The sequence below is a fragment of the Lissotriton vulgaris genome, unplaced genomic scaffold (genome assembly GCF_964263255.1).
Source record: "Lissotriton vulgaris unplaced genomic scaffold, aLisVul1.2 SCAFFOLD_482, whole genome shotgun sequence".
In the NCBI taxonomy this organism is placed as follows: Eukaryota; Metazoa; Chordata; class Amphibia; order Caudata; family Salamandridae; genus Lissotriton; species Lissotriton vulgaris.
The window spans coordinates 381,874-405,211 of NW_028251556.1; the positions used below are offsets into that span (position 1 = coordinate 381,874).

Below are 23,338 nucleotides of genomic sequence, written 5' to 3' on the forward strand. Positions count from 1 at the left end.
TGCTCCCAGAGGATATGTATATATTTTTTTTATATTTATGGGTATTTATAAAGCGCATACATTCGCTCCGGAAGGAGCATCCTTGGATGCAAGGAGAACCATAGTCCAGGCCCTGGTTATATCGAGACTGGACTACGGCAACTCCCTCTTTTACTAGGACCGCCCAAATATGTCATAAAAATATTACAAGTTGTTCAGAATGCCGCCGCTCGAATGTTGCTGAGCATACCCAGACGTCAATCAGCCAAGCAAGGACTGCGGAAATTGCATTGGCTCCCAATCCAAGCCAGAATTAAATTCAAGTCTTTGAGTCTTGCTCACAGGGCCATGCATGGGAGAGGCCCTGTTCTCATCCAAAAATTGATCACTCACTATTCACCTCACCTGCACCTCAGATCTAGCTCAAAATTTCTAATGAAAGCGGTCACAATTAAAAAAGCCAGATGGGGCGGAAGATCCTTCACACATCTGGTTCCGACGCTCTGTAACAGCCTAGTTCCGGAGATTCGACTCATTGAAAAAGAATTGTCTTTTAAAAAAAGGCTCAAGACCTGGCTTTTCCTGTTGGATCAAGTGCTGACTGTCTTCACCTCTGTCTTCCAGCGCTGAGATGCCCAAGGCTGGTCACGCGCCTTATAAATTCCACAAACATAAAACATAGTTATGCACCTCCGATGGTCCAACAGAGTAAGGCCCATCTGAGGCTGAACTCTATACCCACCCACCTAATTTAGATGGGCAGATGTACAGGTCAGTTTTAACTGCCCGTCACCACTAAGAAAACCCTGCCAGTAAGGGGTAGTGGAAGATGCTTTATGTAATGTTGTTGTTATAATACTTTATTCGATATATACATATCATATAAGTACAAACAATTCAAACATAAAACTCACATGATTAAAAATATCATATTCGTTTAATTTCATGATTTAAAAAGATAAAAGGATATTTACATTTAAAACACATAATTATATAAGGAAGTCATATAGATCATATACAGTAGTGGATTTAAGTAACAAGTTGGGTGCCATGGTCTAACCTTTGACAGATTTTAGCAGCCTTGTTCGTATGAACCATGCATTTGTTAGATACTTAGCAATCCCACATACGACAAACAGAGATGTAGTGTCTGATGAGAGAATACGCAGAGCAATTCTAAAATTTCTCACTCCCAACTCTCTACACACAGGTTTTAACCATCTTGTTCTGGGTTTTTTATATGCTATACAAGCGAACAAGAAATGGGGTAGAGATTCGCTCATACATGGGCACCCAGGGCAGGTATGGGGATGAGTCCTCAATCCTTTCCATCCCTCCATGAATTTATTCAGAGGGAGTACCCCATATCTCATTTTCATGAAGAGAGACCTATCTCTTGGGATTTGGATGAAATCTTGGAAGGGTTCGAACTTCTTAGTGGGTTTGTGTTCCATAAATTTGTAGTTCGAGCCCCCCACTTTGTACTTTTTAATTCCTCTGCTGTGGAAACCTTAAGCTGTACCCCCCAGCACCCCTTCTTTTATGGTGCACGAGGACTAGGGCAGGGTTACATTTCTGATCATATAGCAGTGGCCCCCTTAATATGATGGTTAAAAATATGGTCTAGCTCCACACCTTCTTTGAACCAATTCATATTAGAAAATTGTATGAGGCTAGATAGGGCTGGTGGCGTTCCCTGGCTAGGTTACATCTCTCAGCAGCTAGCGAAAATGGGGCGCCCTGAGCTCTTTACACATACCTGACAGATGCACCTTGGAGAGCTGATAGATATTAAAAGACAATTTCTAACCAGGAGGATGGTGAAAACGGAAAATAGCAAACTTAATAAACCCACGATAAGACAATATACAATATTAAGTCTGGGACCCTAGAACAACCCTTTTGGTCTTATATCAAAAACTTACACCATGGTTTTCTTTTAATGAAATTTAGGTTTAATTACATTCACTGGTGTCTCACGGTCCCCAAGGATTTTTCTAAGCCAGGGACCCTAAAACCCTGATCTTGTGATGACTTTTTGGATCAAGATCTTTTACATCTTATGTTTTTTTGTAGTTTTTATAACGATAGCTGGATAAAATATATCCTACCACTTTTAGAACATTGTCATTTTGCACAAGTGAGACCAGCTCTGATAGATCTGCAAATGCTGCCCTCACCTTTGATATGTTTTGGGGTTGCAAGTTTTTAGCAGGAGCCTTATGGCGAAGGCAACAGTTTAATCATGCACTAAACCGGGATTAGAAAGGTCATGTTTTGGCGGGCATTGTTTTTAATTATGTGTTAGGACTGTATAAACTGTACTTTATCTAGATCTATGATGGTGCAGCAGTCCTATCTTCATAACTCAAACATATATTAGGGCTTAGAAACCTATACATGGCAATTGTATATGAAATATTGGAGCTGCTCTATTATTATGTATTGCATAATTTTTATCCTTTTACTCTTGGTGTGTGTGTGTGCGCTTTTATAGCCAAAACTGTCCCAATAACGTTTTACTTGACTTGACACTGGGTTTATTTCTAACCAACATATTACTTTTTGTATGTTTTGTAGTGGGTTCAGAGAGTTGTGGAAGCATGCATCACTCCAACTAGATCTGGCTTACAGTATTGATACTTTCTTTCACTAATTATGGTTTGCTGGAGGAGGAGCTTTGCGGGCATCCAAGATGGACGTGTGAGCACAGAGCTCCCGAGACCCTCGCCGCCCTTTGCCAGTATCATGACATATATCCTGATTTCGAAGATGGTCTTTTGAAGGTGAACTTTGGCTGATCTCAATACTCTTTTGAAAATCTAATTCGGAATTCGGGGGCCGCTCCTGCATCGACTTGAACTTTTGCGGCCTGCTCCAGAATGAGGCCGGGGGCTCTATTAACTTGCAGGCTGTGGAGTAGTTGAATAACAACGGCTAGAGGGGCTTTCCCCCGAACAGCTTTGTTTCAACTTTCAGTTTCGTTTTCTACTCCGGGCTTTGTCAGATCGGAAGACTGCTCAGATCTATCCCTGATCCGGCTTGGCTTTGCCCTATAGCCGTGTGTCACCATCTGCGAGTGCCTCGTATCCAGCTTTTTCGACATTTACATCGTTCTGGCACACTTTCGTTGATTTTTGGCATTGCTACCATCGGCCATTTTCACCAGGTCTCGCGGGCCCCTCCGGGGCACCTTTTCTAATATGGCCACCAGACCCAAAAACGAGAAGCGCAAGACTAAGACGCCTCTCCGTGGGGGACAGATTCAAACCAACGTTATGGATCGCTACACTTGTCCTAAGGGATCCCCCAGTGGTACTGGTCGTACTCCTGAAGACCCTAAGGCGGATCCTGCCGCTGCTTCAGAACTGTCCCTACAGGATGTTATGAGCGCCATTGCCAGCATGAAGGCTTCAATGGGGCAACAGTATGAGGCCCTTGCCTCGAAGATCGATACAGTGGCTGTTGATGTCACCTTGATCAGAGCGGACCTGGCGAAAACTAACGAGAGGGTCAAGTTGTTGGATTTAAAGACCTCCAGCCTAACCACCGATGTCTCAGACATGCAGACCGAAGTCGGTAATCTGAGTTCCTCACACCAACTGCTTGCCCGTCGACTTGAGGATTTCAAAAATAGGGCCCGGCGTAATAACGTACGCATCATCGGAGTTCCTGAAAACCCCTAAAACTCTGCGACCGACCTCCTGGTGGAAGATCTGGTCCTGAATCATCTCGCCCCCACCGGACTCAGTACATTTTTTGCTGTGGAACGTGCCCATCGAGTTCCGGGTGGGAAGCCGAAGCCGGGTGCCCCCCCAAGACCTATCATTGCCAAACTTTTCCACTTTCGGGACAGAGATGCCATCCTGCAGGCTTCTCGGGTAGGTGGCCCCGTAAAGTTCGAGAACGCTACCATTAACGTCTACCCCGACTTTACCCAGCTGGTTCAAAGGCAGAGAATGGGGTTTCAGGGAGTGAAGTGAAGGCTGCGAGACTTGGGGCTTAAGTACGCCATGCTGTTTCCAACTAGACTTCGGATTGAATATGAGGATCAGACTTTTTTCTTTGATCGTCCGGACAGTGTCCATGACTGACTTGATTCTTTGCCTAAAAGGGATGATAGATCAGAGCACCCTGGCAGTGCCGAGGGTAGTTCGCCGGAGTAGGAGTGACACTGTGGCTCCCGACGTCTGAACACTTCAATTGTTTCTTCAGCTGAGTTCGAATATTGTGTTCTTCTTGTATCAGATTTTAGATTGGCCCGAGGGTGGCGGGGGGAAGTGGGACTCTTTCCTCCTCCTGGGTTTCTTTTTGTAGATTAGTTAATGTCTGGGCGACTGGCACACTGCAAGTTGGGGTGGCTTTTGAGTCGTACGCAGGGGTGCAGGGTGGGGGGCGTTGTAACGGGTTCAAGTTGGAGGGTGGTGGGGGGGTGTTTGTTTGTTTGTCATTTCTTACAAGGCACCGTATTGTATTCTCTTTTGTTTCGATCATTGTGTTCCGTGCGGGGTGTGCTCTGCATTCTTTCCGGGAATGGGGGTTAGTGAGTTGAGACTGCTGTCTTGGAATGTTAACGGGTTGGGTGATAGGATAAAACGTGGGGTTGTGCTGCAGTTCCTGAGTCGTCATTCCTCTAATGTTGTTCTTCCACAAGAAACGCACTTAATCGGTAACGCATGTCAAGCTATGAATAGACGTGGATATCGCCTAGTAGCCCACTCCGGATTTACTTCTGGCTCTAATTGGGTTGGCATTCTAGTTCGGTCCTCTCTCCCCCATGAAATTGATGATGTAATACTTGACGACAGAGGGCGCTATGCTGCGCTCACTGATAGATGGGAGGGGAAGACACTCTCTATACTCACAATCTATGTCCCCCCGGGCCTGCAGACTTCCACCTTTGCTGATATTGGGCGGGCTATTCTGGGGCTTCCTGAAGGTCTGGTAATCTTGGGTGGGACTTCAATTCTGTTGTCTCTGGCACTTCGGATCGCTACCCTCCTAGGGACTTAGCTAGGTCTCAGTTGTGGTTGAGTGAGTTGTTGGAGACCTTTGGGCTTAAAGACAGTTGGAGGTTGATGCACCCTATGCAGTTACAGTATACCTTCCACTCAGGGGCCCACGGGACCCTCTCCAGGCTTGACTATTTTTTAATGCAAGCTGCCCAATCCTCCTCTGTTAGAGAAATTCGACATCTTCCAAGGGGCATTTCGGATCATTCTCCCCTGTGGCTGTGCGTGGAGGCCGGAGTGTGTGGTGAGGGCAGGGTAGCTCCCATAAACCCCTGGTATTTTCAAAATCCTAAGACCCGCTCTGAACTGATAAAATCTATCGATCATTACTTCCTTGATAATGTGGGGTCTGTTTCTTCATCTGTGTCATTATGGGAGGCTTTCAAGATGGTCATACGTGGGCATTCTTTGTCGTTGATTGCTGCTGCCAAGAAGGCCAAATATGAGGAACTGGTTCGCCTTGAGACTGGTATAACTGTGCTTGAGAGTGACCTCGAGGTGGGTGTCACCCGTTCTAAACTACATTCCCTCAGCCTGAAACAATCTGATTATAAAGCACTGGTGACTGACGCTGCTAAAGTGATGAACAGAGAGCAACAGGGCAGGTTGTATGATGTGGCGATAAAGCTGGTAAATTGATTGCGTGGCTCGATAAGAAGGAAAGAGTGAATCGTGTTGTCCCTGTGATTGAACGGCCGGATGGAGTGTGTGTCAGTGACCCAGTTGGGATTGTTGAATGTTTTGTGGACCATTTCCGGACTGTGTATTCATCGGTCTGTGATAGGGATGAGGAGAATTCCCAGTTGTTGCTGCGGGACATTGCATTGCCCTGCCCTTCCGACTCTGATGGAGACCTCATGGACGCCCCTCTCACGACAGACGAAGTCGCGGTTGCCACCGTTCCCTTCGTTCCGGTAAGGCTATGGGGTCCCAATGGTTTGCCCATTGAACTATACAAATTGCGACCCGACAAAATGGCGCCCTATCTAAGGGGAATGTTCCTTGAGGCACTGGACTCTGGTTCTCTCCCTGCAGATCAGCGACTGGCCACCATCATGGTAATTCTTAAGGAGGGTAAGCCGTGTGACCGTTGTGCCTCGTATAGACCTATCTCACTTTTAAATGCCGAACCTAAAATTTTAGCCAAATAGTTAGCTAATCGCTTGATGTAGGTGAACAGTGACTTGATCCACCCGGATCAGTCCGGTTTCATCCCACATCGCCATACCGCCCTTATTCTTCGGCGACTCCATGGAGTTCTCCCGAGGGCTGGGACTCGCTCGGAGCCGGCCATTTTGGCTTCCTTGGACGCCACGATGGCTTTTGATATGATAGAATGGCCGTATCTTTGGGCGGCTCTCGCAAAATTTGGATTTGGCCCGGTATTCACCGCCTGGGTGAAACTTCTCTATGAGAGGCCTCTGGCTCAGGTGGTGGTTAATGGAAAGGTGTCTGGTACATTTGCTCTTGGGAGAGGCAATCGGCAGGGCTGCCTGCTGTCCCCCCTGTTATTTGCCCTTGCACTGGAGCTGTTGGCCGCGTGGCTCCGATGGGAGCCCTCGATAAAGGGCATTCGGTGGACCCCCGATTTTGAGGATCGGATCTCGCTCTATGCGGACGACATCCTTTTGTACCTCACATCCCCACAGAAATCTCTGAATGTGCTTTTTGACGTGTTAACCTCCTTTGGAAAGAACTCGGGTCTCATTATTAACTGGATGAAATCTTGTGTCTACGTGTTAGCAGGGGGTCTTCCTCCGCTGCCTTGTAGATTCGCAATTCATGTAACCGATACTGGTTTTAAGTATCTGGGGATTTATGTCTCCTTGGATCCTGCTGTTCGCCATGTTCGCAATCTGCTTCCCCCTCTCCAGCGGCTGAAACTTGATGTTACGCGCTGGCATCAGTTGCCGCTGTCGTCGCTAGGGCGTGCGGCTCTCTTCAAGATGATGTCGCTGCCGAGATTCTTGTACGCACTCCAAAACTCTCTTGACCCAATTCCTTCAAGCTATTTTCGGGAAGTGGAAAGCCTGCAGAGGCGTTTGGTTTGGGACGGGCGTGCGCGCATTGCTCTCCCCAAACTTACGCTTCCCTGGTACGATGGGGGCATTGCTCTCCCAGATATCAGGCGCTATTATTGGGCCTCTCAATTAAGTGCTATCAACCCAGCAACCTACGCACCCGGTCCTACCCCAGCTTTTGAGATGGACAAATACCTCTTACCAGGTGGGAATTACAGCAGGGCGCTTTATTCCAAGGGGGTTGACAGGACACTGGCAGGGCCTACCAAAATTGCTGTGCGAGTTTGGCATGATGCGAATGCTGCTTTGGGATGGTGTGATCGACTGACTTGTGCAACCCCATTGTATGCATCTGAAAGATTGGGTGGTCTGTGGAGGACGAAAGCTTTCGACATGGGACATGATAGGCATCAGCAGAGTGGGTGACCTCTGGTCAAAGGGGAATGTTAAGACCTTTGAAGCGCTGAGGGTGGAATATGAGCTCGGCGACAAGGAATTCTTTAGATATGTGCAGGTGCGCCATGCTTTACTGTCGGTTTTTGCTGTGGGCACTGATATTCCCGTGTCCTCGCCTCTTGAAGATCGCATATTGGATGGCTATGTACCTGATAGCACGATTTCATTAATTTATAAAAAGCTGATTAATAATCGGGCTGATCTACTAATTCAACTCAGGGAGGCATGGACTGCTGACGGGTAGGAGCTGGATGACGAGGATTGGCAATCTGTGTTGGCATCGCCTAAGGAGGTGGCCATACCTGCCCGCCTTCGGTTTGTCCAGCTTAAGATCCTACACCGTGTATACGTCACTGGTCCTTGTTTGGTTCGAATGGGTTATTCTTTAGATGGGTTATGCAAGTGTGGTTGTGGCAGGTACCTTCCTCCACATTCTCTGGGAATGTCCGGAGGTGGTGGCGTTTTGGGCCCGAGTGCATGCTGAGATGGAGGGGGTCACTGGAGTGTCGCTGCCGCCCGAAGCCAGGCGCTGCCTATTGAACGTGTGGGAGCCGAATGATTATAATGTTGCTCAGACCCGATGGGCGACCCTTGGTAACATGATAGCCAAGAGAGATATTGCACAGCTGTGGGGTTCCCAGAGGCCGCCCACGGTATCGGTATGGATGGAAAACATGGGCTGGTGCATGTTTCGGGAAAAAACGGTGTATCTGGCACGGGGTAGACCTAAACAATGGAACAGAGTCTGGTCACAGTGGAATGCCTACCGTGGAAATATATGTACTCCCCCGCATGACATCGCCCCCGAAGTTTCCTTATACCCCTGAAAGACATTCCATGTATCATTTACAACTGTATTTATTGCACTGTTTCCTCGCTGCCTCCTTTCCTGCACATGACTATAACTGTAATATGTGTAATCGATCTGCTTGGAGTAGCACTCTTTATGGACTCATGATCGTCATTATTGTACTATTGCCTTGTGTAAGTGTTTTTGTAGTTTTTGTTTTAATAACAATAATTTTTTTTTTTTAAATTATGGTTTGCTTATCTTCTTGTTCTCTGGATTTATAATCTTTTTCTTACCTTCAATAATTCCACATCCTGCTGCTGACACTTCAATTCTAACTCGGTAATCCAGCTTCTTAGGACAAATTGCTGTTCTTCTAATTTTGTTACTGTCTCCTTGATGTTCTGCAGACTTTTCTTCTCTTTCTCCTCCAAGTTGCTGAGGTGACGACATTTTTCCTGCTCCAAAAACTGCTGGAGCTTCTCATACTCATTAGTGATTTGCTCTCTCTGGCTCTTAAACTTGGCCTGCAACATAAGAAAAATCATATGTTCACAATGCTACCACCTCAGAAATATGCAATAGGCTTATCAAGTGAACCTGGGGCTGACATAGTCATTCACTTTGTGATTGAGGGACATCATATGTGTCATACCGGAGACAGGGGTGACCAGAAGGACATCAGAGGGCATAGTATTTCCTCCCTGACATGGACATTTCCTGTACCACTATTTGATGTCTTTGTGGCGCAGAGGCAGAGTTTTGTAGTCTGAGAGGGAATGGAATGACTATTTCAAGCTTTAATAGAAATCTTTATGGGTAAGTTGTAATTGTGTCACCGCACTGACCATTTGTCTTAAGTTGCACTGTGGCAACACAGGGATCAGTTGCCGATCTTAGGGTGCGATACGTTGTCTATTTGGTGAAAAGATTCAGATCATGGGAGACGCTACAGCTTTGTAACCAATAAAGGACCTTTAGCTTTAGCCTCTGCTGATTGGAATACGGAAGACAGATGTGGTGCCAGGAGACGGCAGGTGTCTTTGCAGAGAAGTGTACTCCATGTGTGACCTATGATGACATGTTGTGGGTGCATTAAGTACAATGGAGGAGAGATTGTAGGTTACAATTAACAAGACAATGCTTGGAAGCGGAGAAGGGTAAATATTTTTAGTGACTGCAGATTGTGAAGTAAGGTTTTGCTCAATTGAAATCCCATGATTTAGCATCGATCTAGAGCTGGGTCTGAAAGTCTGGCGAGAGATTTCCTTTCCATAGCATGTCTGAAGCAAAGGCAGCTGGTTCATCCAACCAGAGTATGAATAATAGAAAAGGAAAGAGTACTTTTTGGGAGATGTACATTTGGCTTTCATCAACATACATGATGCTCAGCAGTACTGCTCTTGATACACACTTTACAATTCATGTTAATTACAATACAAACTGATTCGAGAATGCACTCTGTTTCCTAAAAACCTTACAACCTATGTATTTGCACAACTCTATGCCTGGCAAAACCTCAGATCTCATAGTAAAGAGAATACTTCTAACCACATGGGCTATAATAGGATACTGGGGCTAAATAAGAAAGAAATACCACCTGCCCGAGGCTTACTTAACAAGTGGGGCCCTCATGGAGCCCTACAGGACCCTGCGGCTGCCACCCCCCCAAGTCTGGGTCCAGCAATGTGTTGGGGTGCCCCGATAAGCCTTAGCAAACACGTGCTGCAAGTGGAGCATGTCTGTTTCTCTACCCACTGTGAAGCGAGCAGGGAAACCGAAACATTGCTTTGGGTTCCAGGAAGCTGCATATTCAGCAGCTCCCTGGGTCTCAAAGCAATGCTGACTCCTGCAGGAGGCGGGGAGCCAGCAGGGACCGCAGGGGCTTTCAGGCTCCCCCGCGGTCCCTAATGTTTTAAATGTAGGTGCCCTGGGTGAGACCAGGAAACCCACACTACAGGCCGGGCCCCGCGGGATGGGGACCCCGGATCCTAAATTGGTCCGGGAGGGCGGCTGCGCAGCCCACCCTTTTTTTTATAGTTAGTGCTTTAAAGAGGGGCAGGCCCAGGAGATTGGGTCCCTGGGGCAGTAAATGGCCTGAGAGGGCAGCACACTGCACCACACCCTTTAAATAAAAAAAAATGTAAAAAAGAAAGGCCGACCTCTGGGGAAGGGGTTCCTGGGGAGGAAATAGGCCCAGGAGGGGTGCCTCGCGCCCCTCTTTTTTTAATATAAAAAAATTAACAAAGGGTTTGGCTTTTATGTGAACAAATTGTCCTTTGTCTTTGTTATGGACAACTTGTTAATGCCCAATGCTTCCGCTCAGGAGCGCAAATGTATTCTTGTGCTCCCGCTCAGGTGCACAAATCTATTCTTTTGAAGTGTGGCTCAGGTTCCGTGTCAGCGGCCTGGGTGTTCTGCTAAACAGTTTGAGTTGGAGCAGTGACACTGGGGACGTCGGAAGAGCAGTCATGGACTCGTTGCGCTCACGCTTACTGAATGAAATAAATGACCAACGACTAACTTCCTACTCACTTGTGGCTGGAGATCTTTATTCTATCACAAAATTTGGCGATGAGGATTGGATGTAATTGAGCCCACCGACTGGCGCAGACTTATCAAGGACGTTGTGTCTAAATTTTGAGAATTTCTACATTCCTTCATCCTGGGTTTGCTTCTCCCCCATGAGGAAGACAAAGCAACCCTGAGGAGTCTTCCGGCATTTCCAGAAGGCATCTCCGAAATATTCCCTCAAGCACAATCACGCACTCATCTGGTGACGCCTGTAGCACTCATGTGCCTTTGTTAAGAAGCACCCAAACACAGCGCCAGCAGGTCGCACGTCCACTATATTTTAGAGTTTTTAGCCATTTTTCTTCCGTTTTTAGGTTTCGCCTATTATCATTCGCTTGCGAATGTAATAGGCGAGAATTCAAGGGCTCGATCGACTCGTCAAACCACTGCGGTTTCTTCACAGTGCATGTGAGTCACGTGACCACACAAGCGGGTCACGTGACCACACAAGCACGCGCATCTCCCTAATCCGCCTGCCACACTTCTCCTCCCCTCGCTCGCATTCCTGCCCCCCCACCAGGGTCTCCCGCCCCTATCCAGCTTCCCTCCGCGCATCTGCCTGCCACACTTCTCCTCCCCTCGCTCGCATTCCCGAACCTACAAAGAACGACTTTAAATCTGATGGAAGAAGAGCATCCTTGTGGTATGTTAAAACAATCGCTAATGATGTCCTTCCCGCACGCGACAATTAAAACTAAACATCGTAATTGCCCATTCACTGAATTTTTAGTCTGCTTCGCCGAGAAAAATGCAATTTTTCTATAACTTATGATGCGCACACTGCGAACTACCTTTTGACTGAGGTCCGATGACGGAATCAACCATTTCTGCATTTATTATGCTTTGTCACATACTGTGAATTGGTCTGTTTTTATATTATTTTTAATGCCTGAATACCTAAAAGAAAGGATCTATTAAACCCCAGTTAGTTGCGACAATTAAAACTAAACACCGTAATTGCCCATTCACTGAATTTTTAGTCTGCTTCGCCGAGAAAAATGCAATTTTTCTATAACTTATGATGCGTACACTGCGAACTACCTTTTGACTGAGGTCCGATGACGGAATCAACCATTTCTGCATTTATTATGCTTTGTCACAAACTGTGAATTGGTCTGTTTTTATATTATTTTTAATGCCTGCATACCTAAAAGAAAGGATCTATTTAACCCGAGCTAGTTTCACAATAAATGATGCAGTCATTTCCACAATAGGCCTATTCGTAATCACATATACTTGATGTCCGAACACTGTCGAGACGGGAGGCAATGAGTGGGCCAATAACAATATCACAGAGAAAGAAAAAACGTCACAGACTGGCTGTCAAATGACACAAGCTTTCCCACCGCCTGTTGAAACGCTCTACCGTCACAAAAAACAAACTGCAACGTATTAGATGAGCAAGTGTCATTCCCCGCACAACACTGCCGTTGCCAATTGGTTTCGCATTTGGAAAGTTGGAGCTATTGGTTTTGTAAATGACATTTTATATTTATATATCGTTATTGGCATTGTCAATATCTATATATAAATATAAAATGTCATTTACAAAACCAATAGCTCTAACTTTCCAAATGCGAAACCTATTGGCAACGCCAGTGCTTGTTTTCATTATGGCTTCTAGCAATCAGTTGCTTCAAATATCAAATTTTCTTACTGCTCTTGGTAAACCAGTGACGCAACGGAAACACTGGTTCAAATCTTTTGAAAATTACTTGGTTGCCAATGATGCCATGAAATTTGATGCAAAAAGGAACCTTATTCTTCTTTATGGTCACCTTGGTTATGAGGGACAGCACATTTTTGATAACCTGCCACAGGTAGATGCACCAGCCGAAGTGCAAGAAGGATGGAATGTCTACAAGGAAGCTAAGTATTTTACTTGAACAATTTAATTTCTTTAGAAAGCAGCAGAGTCTGTTTTGGAGTATAATTCATCTCTTAGATTGTTGGCCTCTACCTGTAATTTTGGAAATGATCAGGACATATGTATACACGATTAATTTGTGTATAGTTGATGTCAACACTGATTCATGTCCACAAGAGTTTTCAAAAGCTCTATTAACGCTTCTCAGTCTGAAGTTAAAGGACCATGGTGGAAGGACATGGCGACAAACGGATCCAATTTTATGGAAAAAAGTATTGCGGCAATTTTTAGATTTTCAACAAAATTGGGCTCAAAACCTATCCCGGAGATTCTTAAGATTTACTCAGCTAAAGCAAAGGCTATTGCCAAGTATGGGCTGCTATTTGGGGCATGGTGGAAGTTGGAGAGCTGCAGCACATGGAGGACACTTTTTGTTAAAGACTATTATCTGCCCACCCACGCTTGCTCGAATTTCATCTGCCACAGTGAAGTTAGTTTACCATTCATCAGTAAAGTGATTAAACTGGCCCCTATACTATTGTTGTACTCAATATGGAAAAGGTAGTGTCAAACTGAACCAATCAGTGGTAACAGATGTTTAAAAAATTGACCATGCACATTTTGATTTAAACCTTATTCCACTTATGATTGATTTCCCTGAAAAGACATTAATTGAATCAGCTGTCGCCCTGTCCCTGTGATGGAAAATCTACACAAACTGTTATGCAATTTTTATCCTTTTGCTCTTTATATACCTTAGAGAGAAAAAAATATATTGTGCTGTTTCTATGTAAATATGGTTTCAGACAGTGCATACCAGCTCTATCCTTTATTCAGCAACTAGACGATGTTTACGTATGTTACACCATAGCTCATTTTCTCTGGGCAGTTATTAAACGGCAGAGATGGTATAGTCATGATGATTCTCACTAGGATAAGTCGTTTTTAGCCCTGTCAGTCTTGCAAACAGTCTTACTTTAATGGGATGGCTTACAATTTTACCTGACTAGAAAAAACACTGGGCTTAGACGGTTATACTATTTTATAGATCTGAATCCGTATGAGATATGATACAGATGAATTATACTTTGGACTGTAATAGGCTGCTTGCTTAGGACACTGTTTATTCATCTTACATTCTTGGAAGCCCAGTCAATTTTGTTAACCATATTTTTAATGAAATATGCTCTGTTTACTTTTAAAAATGGAGTCTGAGTACCAATTTGTTTTATTTATTCAATGTACTTTTATGCATTTTAATTGTTGCGTTTCTTGACTGACTGACAGACAGACAATGAGAATAAATATTGTTGAGGCCAACACAGATTCATGTTCATAAGGGTTTTCAAAAGTTGTTAACGGTTTCCTCTGTTAACGCATCTTAGTCTGACGTCAAAGGACCATGGTGTAAGACCATGCTGGCACAAGTGTCCATAGACATGATGGCACTCCAAATACCATCATTTTCAGATGTCCTGTTCATGGAAAAATGGGCTACAAGATCCCTGGATAAAATAATATTTACCCCAAGGCCTTTGGTGAACAAGAAATTGACATGCTGGTTTACTTTATTGACAGACTGTCTTTTTTAAGAAGGCAAATCACTACTAAAATATATGTTTCAATTAAAGCCAGGAACATCACTGGGTGGCACGATTGGGCCAGACTTGCGATCATGTTAATACATGGTGTGGAAAATCCCATTGTGTTAGCTGACCATTCCATCTCTTTTTTCAAAACTGATAGTGATGTAAATTTGGATACTGTGCTTAACAAATAAAAAAAAAAAATTCAGTGATGAGACAGATAACAGATATTAGACTTAAACTAGAGCCAGATAGAAAAGACGTCTCTCTCTTCACATGTAAATTTGTACTTCTTAATACCAGGTCTCTGGTCAAACATTCTTCAGAAATCGCCTCCTTCATAGATGATAATAAACTGCACGCAGAATTTATTAGAGTCTTAGACTGATCAGGCATCTAGTCCCGATATCGTAAAGGCCACACCCCCTGATTACTTCTGTTTCATACTCAGACAACAGAGGCGAGGTGGGTTTAGTTATCATTTACCATAAATCTATTATGGCCTCATTCCATCCTTTAGCCATTGAAGAATGTGAATCACTTGTTTGGGCTTGGCCTTTCAAATCATTACACCTTTAAAGGCACTCTCATATACAGAGCACCAGGCCCTAGAGGTAGTTTTTTAGAACAAGTAGGCACAATAATGGAGAGGGGGATTAGCACTAATTCCTACACCATACTTGGCGATTTTAATTATCACCTTGAACTTCCCTCTGACCAACACACCCTCAATCCGATAGACCTGATGAAAGGTGTAAACCTTGAACAAAAGGTAAATGCTACAACCCATCAAGCTGGCCATACTTTAGAAGGCATTTTTCCTAACAACTTGCAGCTCTCATTTACTAAGGCCTTGCCGTTAATCTGGTTCGACCATTCTGCAGTATTATTTGAGCTCAGGGTGCATGACCGCACAACGCCGAAATTAACTGCAAATTATTCCGAGAATAGGGCCTGGAATAAGATAAAGGCAGAGGACTTACACTACTTTCTTACCTCTTCTTCCACACCAATTCCCACTAATCTAGATGAGGCTACCAGCTCATACACTAAGTGGTTAGAAGCGGCAGGGGACAAGCTAGCTCCCATCCAACGCCTCAGTCACATGAGACAGCAGCCCTCCTCTCTGTGGTATTCGAGGGAGTTGAGGGATCAAAAGCAGGCTTGCAAATATTTGGAAAGAAATTGGCGGAAGGGCTGAAAGGAAAAAGATAAAAAAGAATACAAAGCAGGATTGGCATTGTATAAACAGTTACTGAAAAATACAAAACAAGAATATTTTAGTAACAAAATTAAATTGGCCAAAAATTCTTCTAAAGAGCTTTTTCGAATTGTTAACGCACTAGCCCATCCCCGCGCACCGCCTTTCTCGGCTAGTCAAAAGCTCTGTGATATTATTGCCAAATTTTTCTTTGACAAAGTTAAAAGCATTTTTTTTAACCTTCTCAGACCTGGTCCCCAACACCAACTCCAACTCGGAATCTAATCAGGTGAAACTATATCTGGATGCACCTATCCTGAATAGTTTTTCCTCCCACAAACATTTCCGTCATTCAAAAACTATTGAAGAAAGAAAAATCAGGCTCCGCATATGACCCCTGTCCTATCTCAACACTAAAACTGGTGGCTGAACCAGTTTCACACCAACTGAGTTTTATCATCAATAATATGTATCAGGAAGGTTACTTTCCTAAAGATTGGAAACATGCGTCCATCTTGCCTCTTCTAAAAAAAAAAATAAAAAAAAACCTGGATACTAGTGATCCCAACATTTTCAGACCGATCTCCAGGCTACATCTCCTAGCAAAAATTATCGAAAGCAATTTGAATACCCAACTTAACACATTCTTGCAGGACTCCCATGCCCTAGATCCAACACAATACAGGTTCAGAGAGGGCCATAGTACCAAAACGGCACTCTTGAAGTCCACAGAAGGAATCAGAACTATCCTGAACCAAGGTGGAAACGCAGTACTGATCATGTTGGATCTTTCCACGGCCTTTGACACGGTCCATCACACATTGTCGATGGACCGTTTATACGAGAAAGGAGTTGGGGGCAAGGCGTGGAAGCTCATTAAATCATTCCTCACTGACAGAATTCAAACAGTGACATTGGATGAATTTGAAGTGGTATCCTTCTCTCTACCCTGTGGGGCGCCGCAGGGCTCCTCGCTTAGCCCAACCTTATTCAATGTCTATGTATCGTCATTAGCACCCCTAATTCAGAACATTGGGTTCACTTTAACATCCTACGCAGACGATATGGCAACATTTTTCCCAGGGGCAACTCATGAAACCGCTTCAAGGCTGCAGGACTGCATGACAGCAGTAGGGGTGTGGATGGCCCAAAACTGCCTGAAACTGAACTCCGGCAAAATGGAGGTGGTATTGTTTGGAAACAACCCTACTTTCTGGACTCCCAAGTGCTGGCCGGAAAATATGGGTCCCCCACCTATGCCGATCAAGTAAGTGAAGTGTCACTAAAGGAGTCATACCTGACGCGTGCATGTCAATGCACCCGATTCGGGCGGGAGACTCCCGATTTCTGATGCACCAATTAGCGTTACTTTTGCCTAAAATGCCGGCATGTCGCTCAAAGATGCGTGCTGAAAACTGGACAAGACAGCTAAACAATGTACGCCTTTAACGCGTATTCAATATTATGTGTCACCAGCCTCATCAAATGAAATGTTTAGATGCATGCGCACGTTACTCCATGATGCGGTCACGATACTGTTTTAACAAGGCATTACAATATCCTCTCATCTAACCATAACCTCAGACCCTGATTTCAAGTGCAGTGCCTAGTAAAACTGCAACAATAAAATAAAATGTGGAAACTAAAAAAATAAATATAATAAATTAATATCTCGTTTGGTAGGATTCGTGATTTGAATGCTAGCATGTTCTATTCAATCTTACGTTAATTATTGATTTGAATGCTGGCATGTTCTATTCAATCTTACATGACTCCGCTCTACAAAAAAGCTTGCATAATACCTTTATGGAAAGATACATTTTACAGTTCTGGCAACGCTGGCTGTGTTACTTTACCACTGTGACTGCATGTTTATGCCTGGCATTAACTGCCCATAAATATTCTCCACAAATGTAAGCTATCCATGTTGACAAATATATGTTGGCCTAAGGAGTAGAAACCTCTGCGTGGCAGCAAGTTCTCTTCTTTTAGTGACTGGCAAAAGTGTATAATACAATTTAAAGTATCCTTAAGGGTTACATATGGGCTATCCTCTCCTCCTCTCCCACTCCCCCACCCATAGGCGTTTTAGAACAGGAGTGCTTTATGAGGGTGTCCATGAGCGGAGAGTGAGGGGGGGGATAGCCGATGTGAGTGGAAAGAGACGGGATACTAATACATAAGCAATTCCAAAAGGATGGAATGTAATATTCAATAACATTTTGCGGATTGATCATTAAGAGTGATACAGAGGCTTCAACTTGAAACATCTATGAACGGTAGGTATTACATTGTTTTATCCTTACGTTTTACAAGCAAAGGCAGATACGTGCATGCAGCCACTTCAGAGTTGTAAAAATGAACTCTTCCATTGGCACACGCATGCTGACGTATTTAAAGGGCCGAGTAGACTATATACCAATTAAGGATGCTTCAAGGGCGCGGGTGTAGCTCCGAGAGAAACGGGAAAAAGTAGGGGTCGGGGTAATGGATGATTAAAACCGGAACCAAGTTAAAGTCGTAAAGTTTTACGGGTTGATAGGAAAATCAACTAAACTAGAAAACAAAGCGGAGTGATGCAGAAATAAACAAAGTATAGAACAAAAAGGCAATGCTAGGGTAATCTTTCTACCCAGTTCGGTGAGCACTTAACCCAGCTGCTACTTGGGCGCATAGGTCCTCTCAGATGAAACCAGGCATAAAACATGCTAGATTTGGAAGTGTATTTCTCAGTGGCTGCAGACAACGCCATTTCCATCATCTCTTCCCTTCACGATCTGCACTTAGACCCTCATTTCGTTTCAGGATTCAACCTCGGTACACCGTCTTGTTGTGGGCCAAATTCCTTAATCCGGTTTCCACGCAATGCTCAGTGCTATCGTTCCATCACAACCTGTACTAATAATGTTGAATCCTCCTCACCAGCTTACATTTGTCTCAGCTGAACTTCCCTTTCACAGATCGTTTACAGGTGCCAATCCAGACAATTCTTCCCACTGAACTAAGACTACAACTCCCAGAATGCATCAAGTTCAATAAGGAAAACCCAGTACCTGGAATTAGGAGTCCTTGTGACAAGTGCAGTAATCTGGTAAACATAAATTATGCTGCATATGGAACACAATCTGAGAAATACCATGCACGTAAAGGAGAGGGCGGGGCCATGAGCATCTACAAGAGAAGCAATCGGAGGTAGCGGTAGGGTCGGTGCACCAGGAAAGCCAGTCGTTCTTGGGCAAGGCACTGCCCTAAGTCCTAATGGCATTTCTGAGGAATCGACCAGTCGGGAATTTTACCCCTGGGGGCAGAGTAATCTAAAACAACTGAACAACAAAAGACGAATGCAACATGATAGTTACAGCAACATGGGGTACAATGTGGTCGGCGTACGTCAGAATTCATCAATAAAGAACAGGCTGCGGCTGATAAGAGTAACATGTTGCTGTTTCAGATAAAGAACAGCTTTAAAAAATATGAGATACATCGGCTTCTGGGGCACAGCCCATTTACCCAGACTGGGCGTATTTTGAATTCAGACGTTGACCTATATCAAGAGACCTAAAGGCAGAATGGAGGACAGGACGACAGGAGGACTGTCTACAGTTCAACCAGGAAGAGAACAAGCTGTCGCCGTGAGAGTGAAAGCACGCCATGCGCGCGTTCTGCTTAAATGCTGCAAGTACGGACAGGAGATGTGCGTACGTGTGCACAACTCCTGTCCTCAGCACGCGTGCACATGTCCTGTCCTCCTTCGGCCAAGAAACCAACACCAATAGATCTCACCAAGGCAGGCAGTACTGTAGACCTCTGAAGAATGAACAGCTGCGAAGTGCGACCCGGGTTCAAGGCGCGTGCAGGGAAGCCTAGTGTAAAGAAAAAGGCGTGTGCAGGGAAGCCTCGTGTAAACAAACTGGCGTAACCTCATAGCTGAGTTGATTTACGCAAACAAAAGTAAACGGCAAACGCTAAAGGGAACGGTCTGTGCATGCGCCGCTGCCATGTTTAGGTCAGGCAGTGATGCGCAAGACAAACAAAAGGTCTGAACAGTGCGGTCTAAAACTGTAGTTGGTAGCGGCTGCTTCCGGACTACACGGAAGTCAGAACTGCCAATGAAAAGAACGGTAAGAAATGCAATTACAACACTAAGCCAATGGCAAGCAGCAGGAGAAACTATTGGCTGCTTGCCAACATATACAGATTACTTAAGGTCTTGCTGAACAGCGCATGCGGCGCATGCGCTGCCAAACACGAGACCTAAAAACACTAACACTGCGCTTATGCTGTTATTCACCACCTAGTCCTGTAGAAGGTTTCCCCTTTGATAATTCAAAAAGGCTGAAATATATGTCCGCTACCTTGTTAAGGAAGCTATATACATGGCACTCCAAGCAGGATTGTATCTAATACTGAATAAGTTGACAGACACATGATGACAGTTCGGTACATATGAAACCTATGCTCAGTACAGTTCTACACTTCTTCCATTCATGTGGTTGTAAGCACCTATATGACTTACAAAGGCTGACAGCTTTAACTATATTAATAGTGGTAATACAGCAAGGTTGATATAGAATGATCAATTATTTAAATCAGATTACTGAAAAAATCCAGTCCTTGTAGGTAACTTTTAAAAATTGTATACAGAAGTAATATGAGCGGATGGCGGATGAATCTGCAATTCCAAATAATAGTGCACAAGATAATTAGAAATAAATTTCCCGGAAATAACGTGTGACATGGACATGCCGTGATTGTTTACCTTCTGAAAAAGAAAAACGGTAACTACGGCATCTGGGTTTTCCGATTGGTCATCTGCCCTACCTAGCACCAATGGGTGGATTTAAACCACAGGAGGATGGAACCATCTTTTAAAATCCCAGCTTTGCTGGACATCAAAGATAAACTTTGGATGTCCTGAAGATTAAGAAAAGTAATGAAGGGAGGCTGCAGTGGAAGCTAGAGGAATGCAGACTGCCCCAGTGACCACGGTCAAATTGCACACAGGAAAATACACCAGATACCTGGGGGCACCTGGATAATACACAAGACACCCCGTTAAGGTTCCTTAAAACAGGCGTCTCAAACTCATAGCTCCGGAGTCTAACGTTATTTATATTCTTAACTCCACATCTACCCATTTTGCTACATATATGTAGACATGAAGTTAGGGATTGTAAATCTATACTTACTTATCCCTACATAATTTCATGCTATTGTATTAATCAATATTATAGATATGATATGTTGGTATGACAGGTGATCACTACTAATAATCCTACAAGGTGCGGCCACTATAATGATTGTCTTTGATGTGGTCACTACTGTAACAATGGCCAAAGCCATTAGCAGCTCGGGACTATTTTCACTCATCAGAAGTAGCTCTTGTTATAGCAAAGGATGTAAACCTCTGCCTTAACCTGTATTCGAACATCGCAATGTTGGGAGCTCCATTGCAGACAATGCAGTGCTCCCTGCTTCTACGGGCCGGTAAAGGCCCGCAGAGCAACATTCCAATGTCTTTTATAGGCCTCTCGGAGTTTGAGAGGTCATTTAAATCCCCTCAGGCTCCGACACGCCTTTGTTTTAGTTGTTAGAACATTCTGCCCTGTAGTGGCAGAATGTTCTAATTGCCTTATAGCCCTTCATAGCAGGGCTATAGCGGCTAATAAAGTCCTGCTACCTTCTTAAAGTCCCTCACCTTCGGCTCAGGCCTTTAACGCCTTAGCGAGCCTTTAATAGCCGGTATAGCCTGCTACGGCGGGCTGCAAGGCTATAGTAAAGCACTTTATTAATATCCTTGTTACCATCACCCCTTGGACTGTGGTCACCTCTCCAGAGAAGACATCTAAGCACAAATCAGGATAACAGTTTCTCACCTTTACGCAACATCCGAACAAACACTCTCTAAAACCCTGAGGTCTTAAAATGACTTTATGCCTTTATATTTGTGGACGCTGCAGGTGATAGTTTCAAAGTACAGTCAAGAAAACCCAAATCTAGGTATGACAGACCCTGACACAAATTCTTTGGTCTTGCTGGTTAACTTGTATAGCAAGACAATGTTTGGAGAGCATGCTTCACACTACTGGTATATCAATTACTTTTCTCTTACCTCCTGTTGTGTCACTTTTGTCTCTTCCTTGCAATGCAGTTCTAGCGTAACCTCCAGCTCTTTCTTCAAACTGTCTAGATAACTTTTAAACTTCTCCTAAAAGAAAAAAGTCTACATTTTCAAAACCATATACATATTGTGCAACTATCCTTCAGAGGTTAAGATAAACACTTTATATTTTTCTTTTAATAAAAGTGTATGTTACTGCCAAAGGTTCATAAAGATACCTTTTGTAGGTTATCGGAGCTATACATCTAAAGGTTGCCAGAAGGGCACACTACCTAAATGGTAACTTCTATGGCATGTTATTTTGTCAGTACAGCTGACATTTTATCTGGGTCGTAATTCTGTAAGCCATACTCTCTAGACAAACACCTCTCATGACATGCTCTCCTGGGCATGTAACTAATGATATTCATCAGAACTGGATTTTTTTTCTTTTTTAAATTACTGCCATGTTCTTAGGTGGCATGTTGTGATAATTTTATATTTCTGGCATACAAATGCAAAAGGTTCTTCTTGCAAATGCACACAATAAATACAACAGCCATAGCAGTATCCACCCCTTTAAAAACCTTTAAGCCTAGAAGAAGAAAAAAAAACACTGCCCCTTGGTTTTCTGAAAACCTCAGGCGGAACAAAACAAGAAAGCAGAAAACAAGACAAACTCTGGAGAAAGGACAACAATCCCACTGAAAAAGATAAATATAAGGCCTGCCTTAACATGTATAAAAACCTTGTGCTTAAAGCAAAGTCGACATAGTCTACCTAAAAAATAAGTGATGCCAATAATTCTCCAAAAGAGCTTTTTAAGGTTGTGGTTAGTATGGCATCACCTCCCAGGAGTACCCGAATAATAAAGTCCAGGTCTTCTGTAATATTTTGGCTTGTTTCTTCATAGTCCAAATACAAAGAAGCAGGGATCTAGTCTGGACGATTCCCCCCCTCAAACCCCCCCCCTCCCCAAATATGCCTATTCTGGAAAATCCTAATGTATCTATGGCGCCTTGACACCTTCGGGTTTAGTTTGCGCGATACAAGTTGCTTAATAATAATAATAATAATAATATCTAATGTCACCCCTATTGCTCCACAGCAACTAAATTTACGTATTAAAATAATTAATTCAGGCTCCCAGTTGGACCCATGTTCTCCCTCTAGCCTTAACATGGCTGCAGAAACGGTGTCAGAATACTTGACCACGATCTTTAACACTGTGTTGTCTTTTGGACACTTTCCTTCGGTCTGGAAAGAGCCCTCCATCCTTCCTAAGCTAAAAAAAGTAATTCTCCACTCTAGGATCCAAACAATGATAGACCTAACTCCTGTCTCCCCCTAGCTGGCAAGATTATTGAAAAAGCATTGAATCAGCAACTGGGTCAATTCTTCCACGACTATTAGTTGCTAAATACCACTCAATTTCCGCTTCAGAAGTGGTCAGAGTACCGAAACAGCCCTGATAAAGACTACCGACAACAACTGAACTATAGTGGGTCGCTGTGGTAGTGCAGCTTAGGTGCTCCTTGACTTATTGGCAGCCTTTGATATTGTCGACTTCAAGATCTTGATCGACTGTCTCAAGGCTGTCGGTATCAAAGGGTCCACTCTCAATCTTCTAAGATCCTTTCATTCAGAAAGGAAACAGGTTGATCCCTTTAGCCTGAAATGTGGGTTTCTGCAAGAGTCTGCCCTTAGCCCCACCTTTGTTAACATATATGTTAAACCTCTGGCAGCACTGAT

The 23,338-nt window shown here is 44.0% G+C and overlaps 1 protein-coding gene across 1 annotated transcript in view; it reads right to left on the reverse strand.

The window, feature by feature from the left end:
- LOC147662847 (E3 ubiquitin-protein ligase TRIM39-like) overlaps window positions 1-23,338 on the reverse strand; it is a 234,026-nt gene that overhangs the window by 72,818 nt on the left and 137,870 nt on the right. The window contains exons 2-3 of the mRNA XM_086950857.1: window positions 21,599-21,694; window positions 8,555-8,785 (exon numbers count right to left, since the gene is read on the reverse strand). Of these exons, the coding sequence (XP_086806983.1) occupies window positions 8,555-8,785; window positions 21,599-21,694 (327 nt within the window). The remainder of the gene's footprint in view (window positions 1-8,554; window positions 8,786-21,598; window positions 21,695-23,338) is intronic.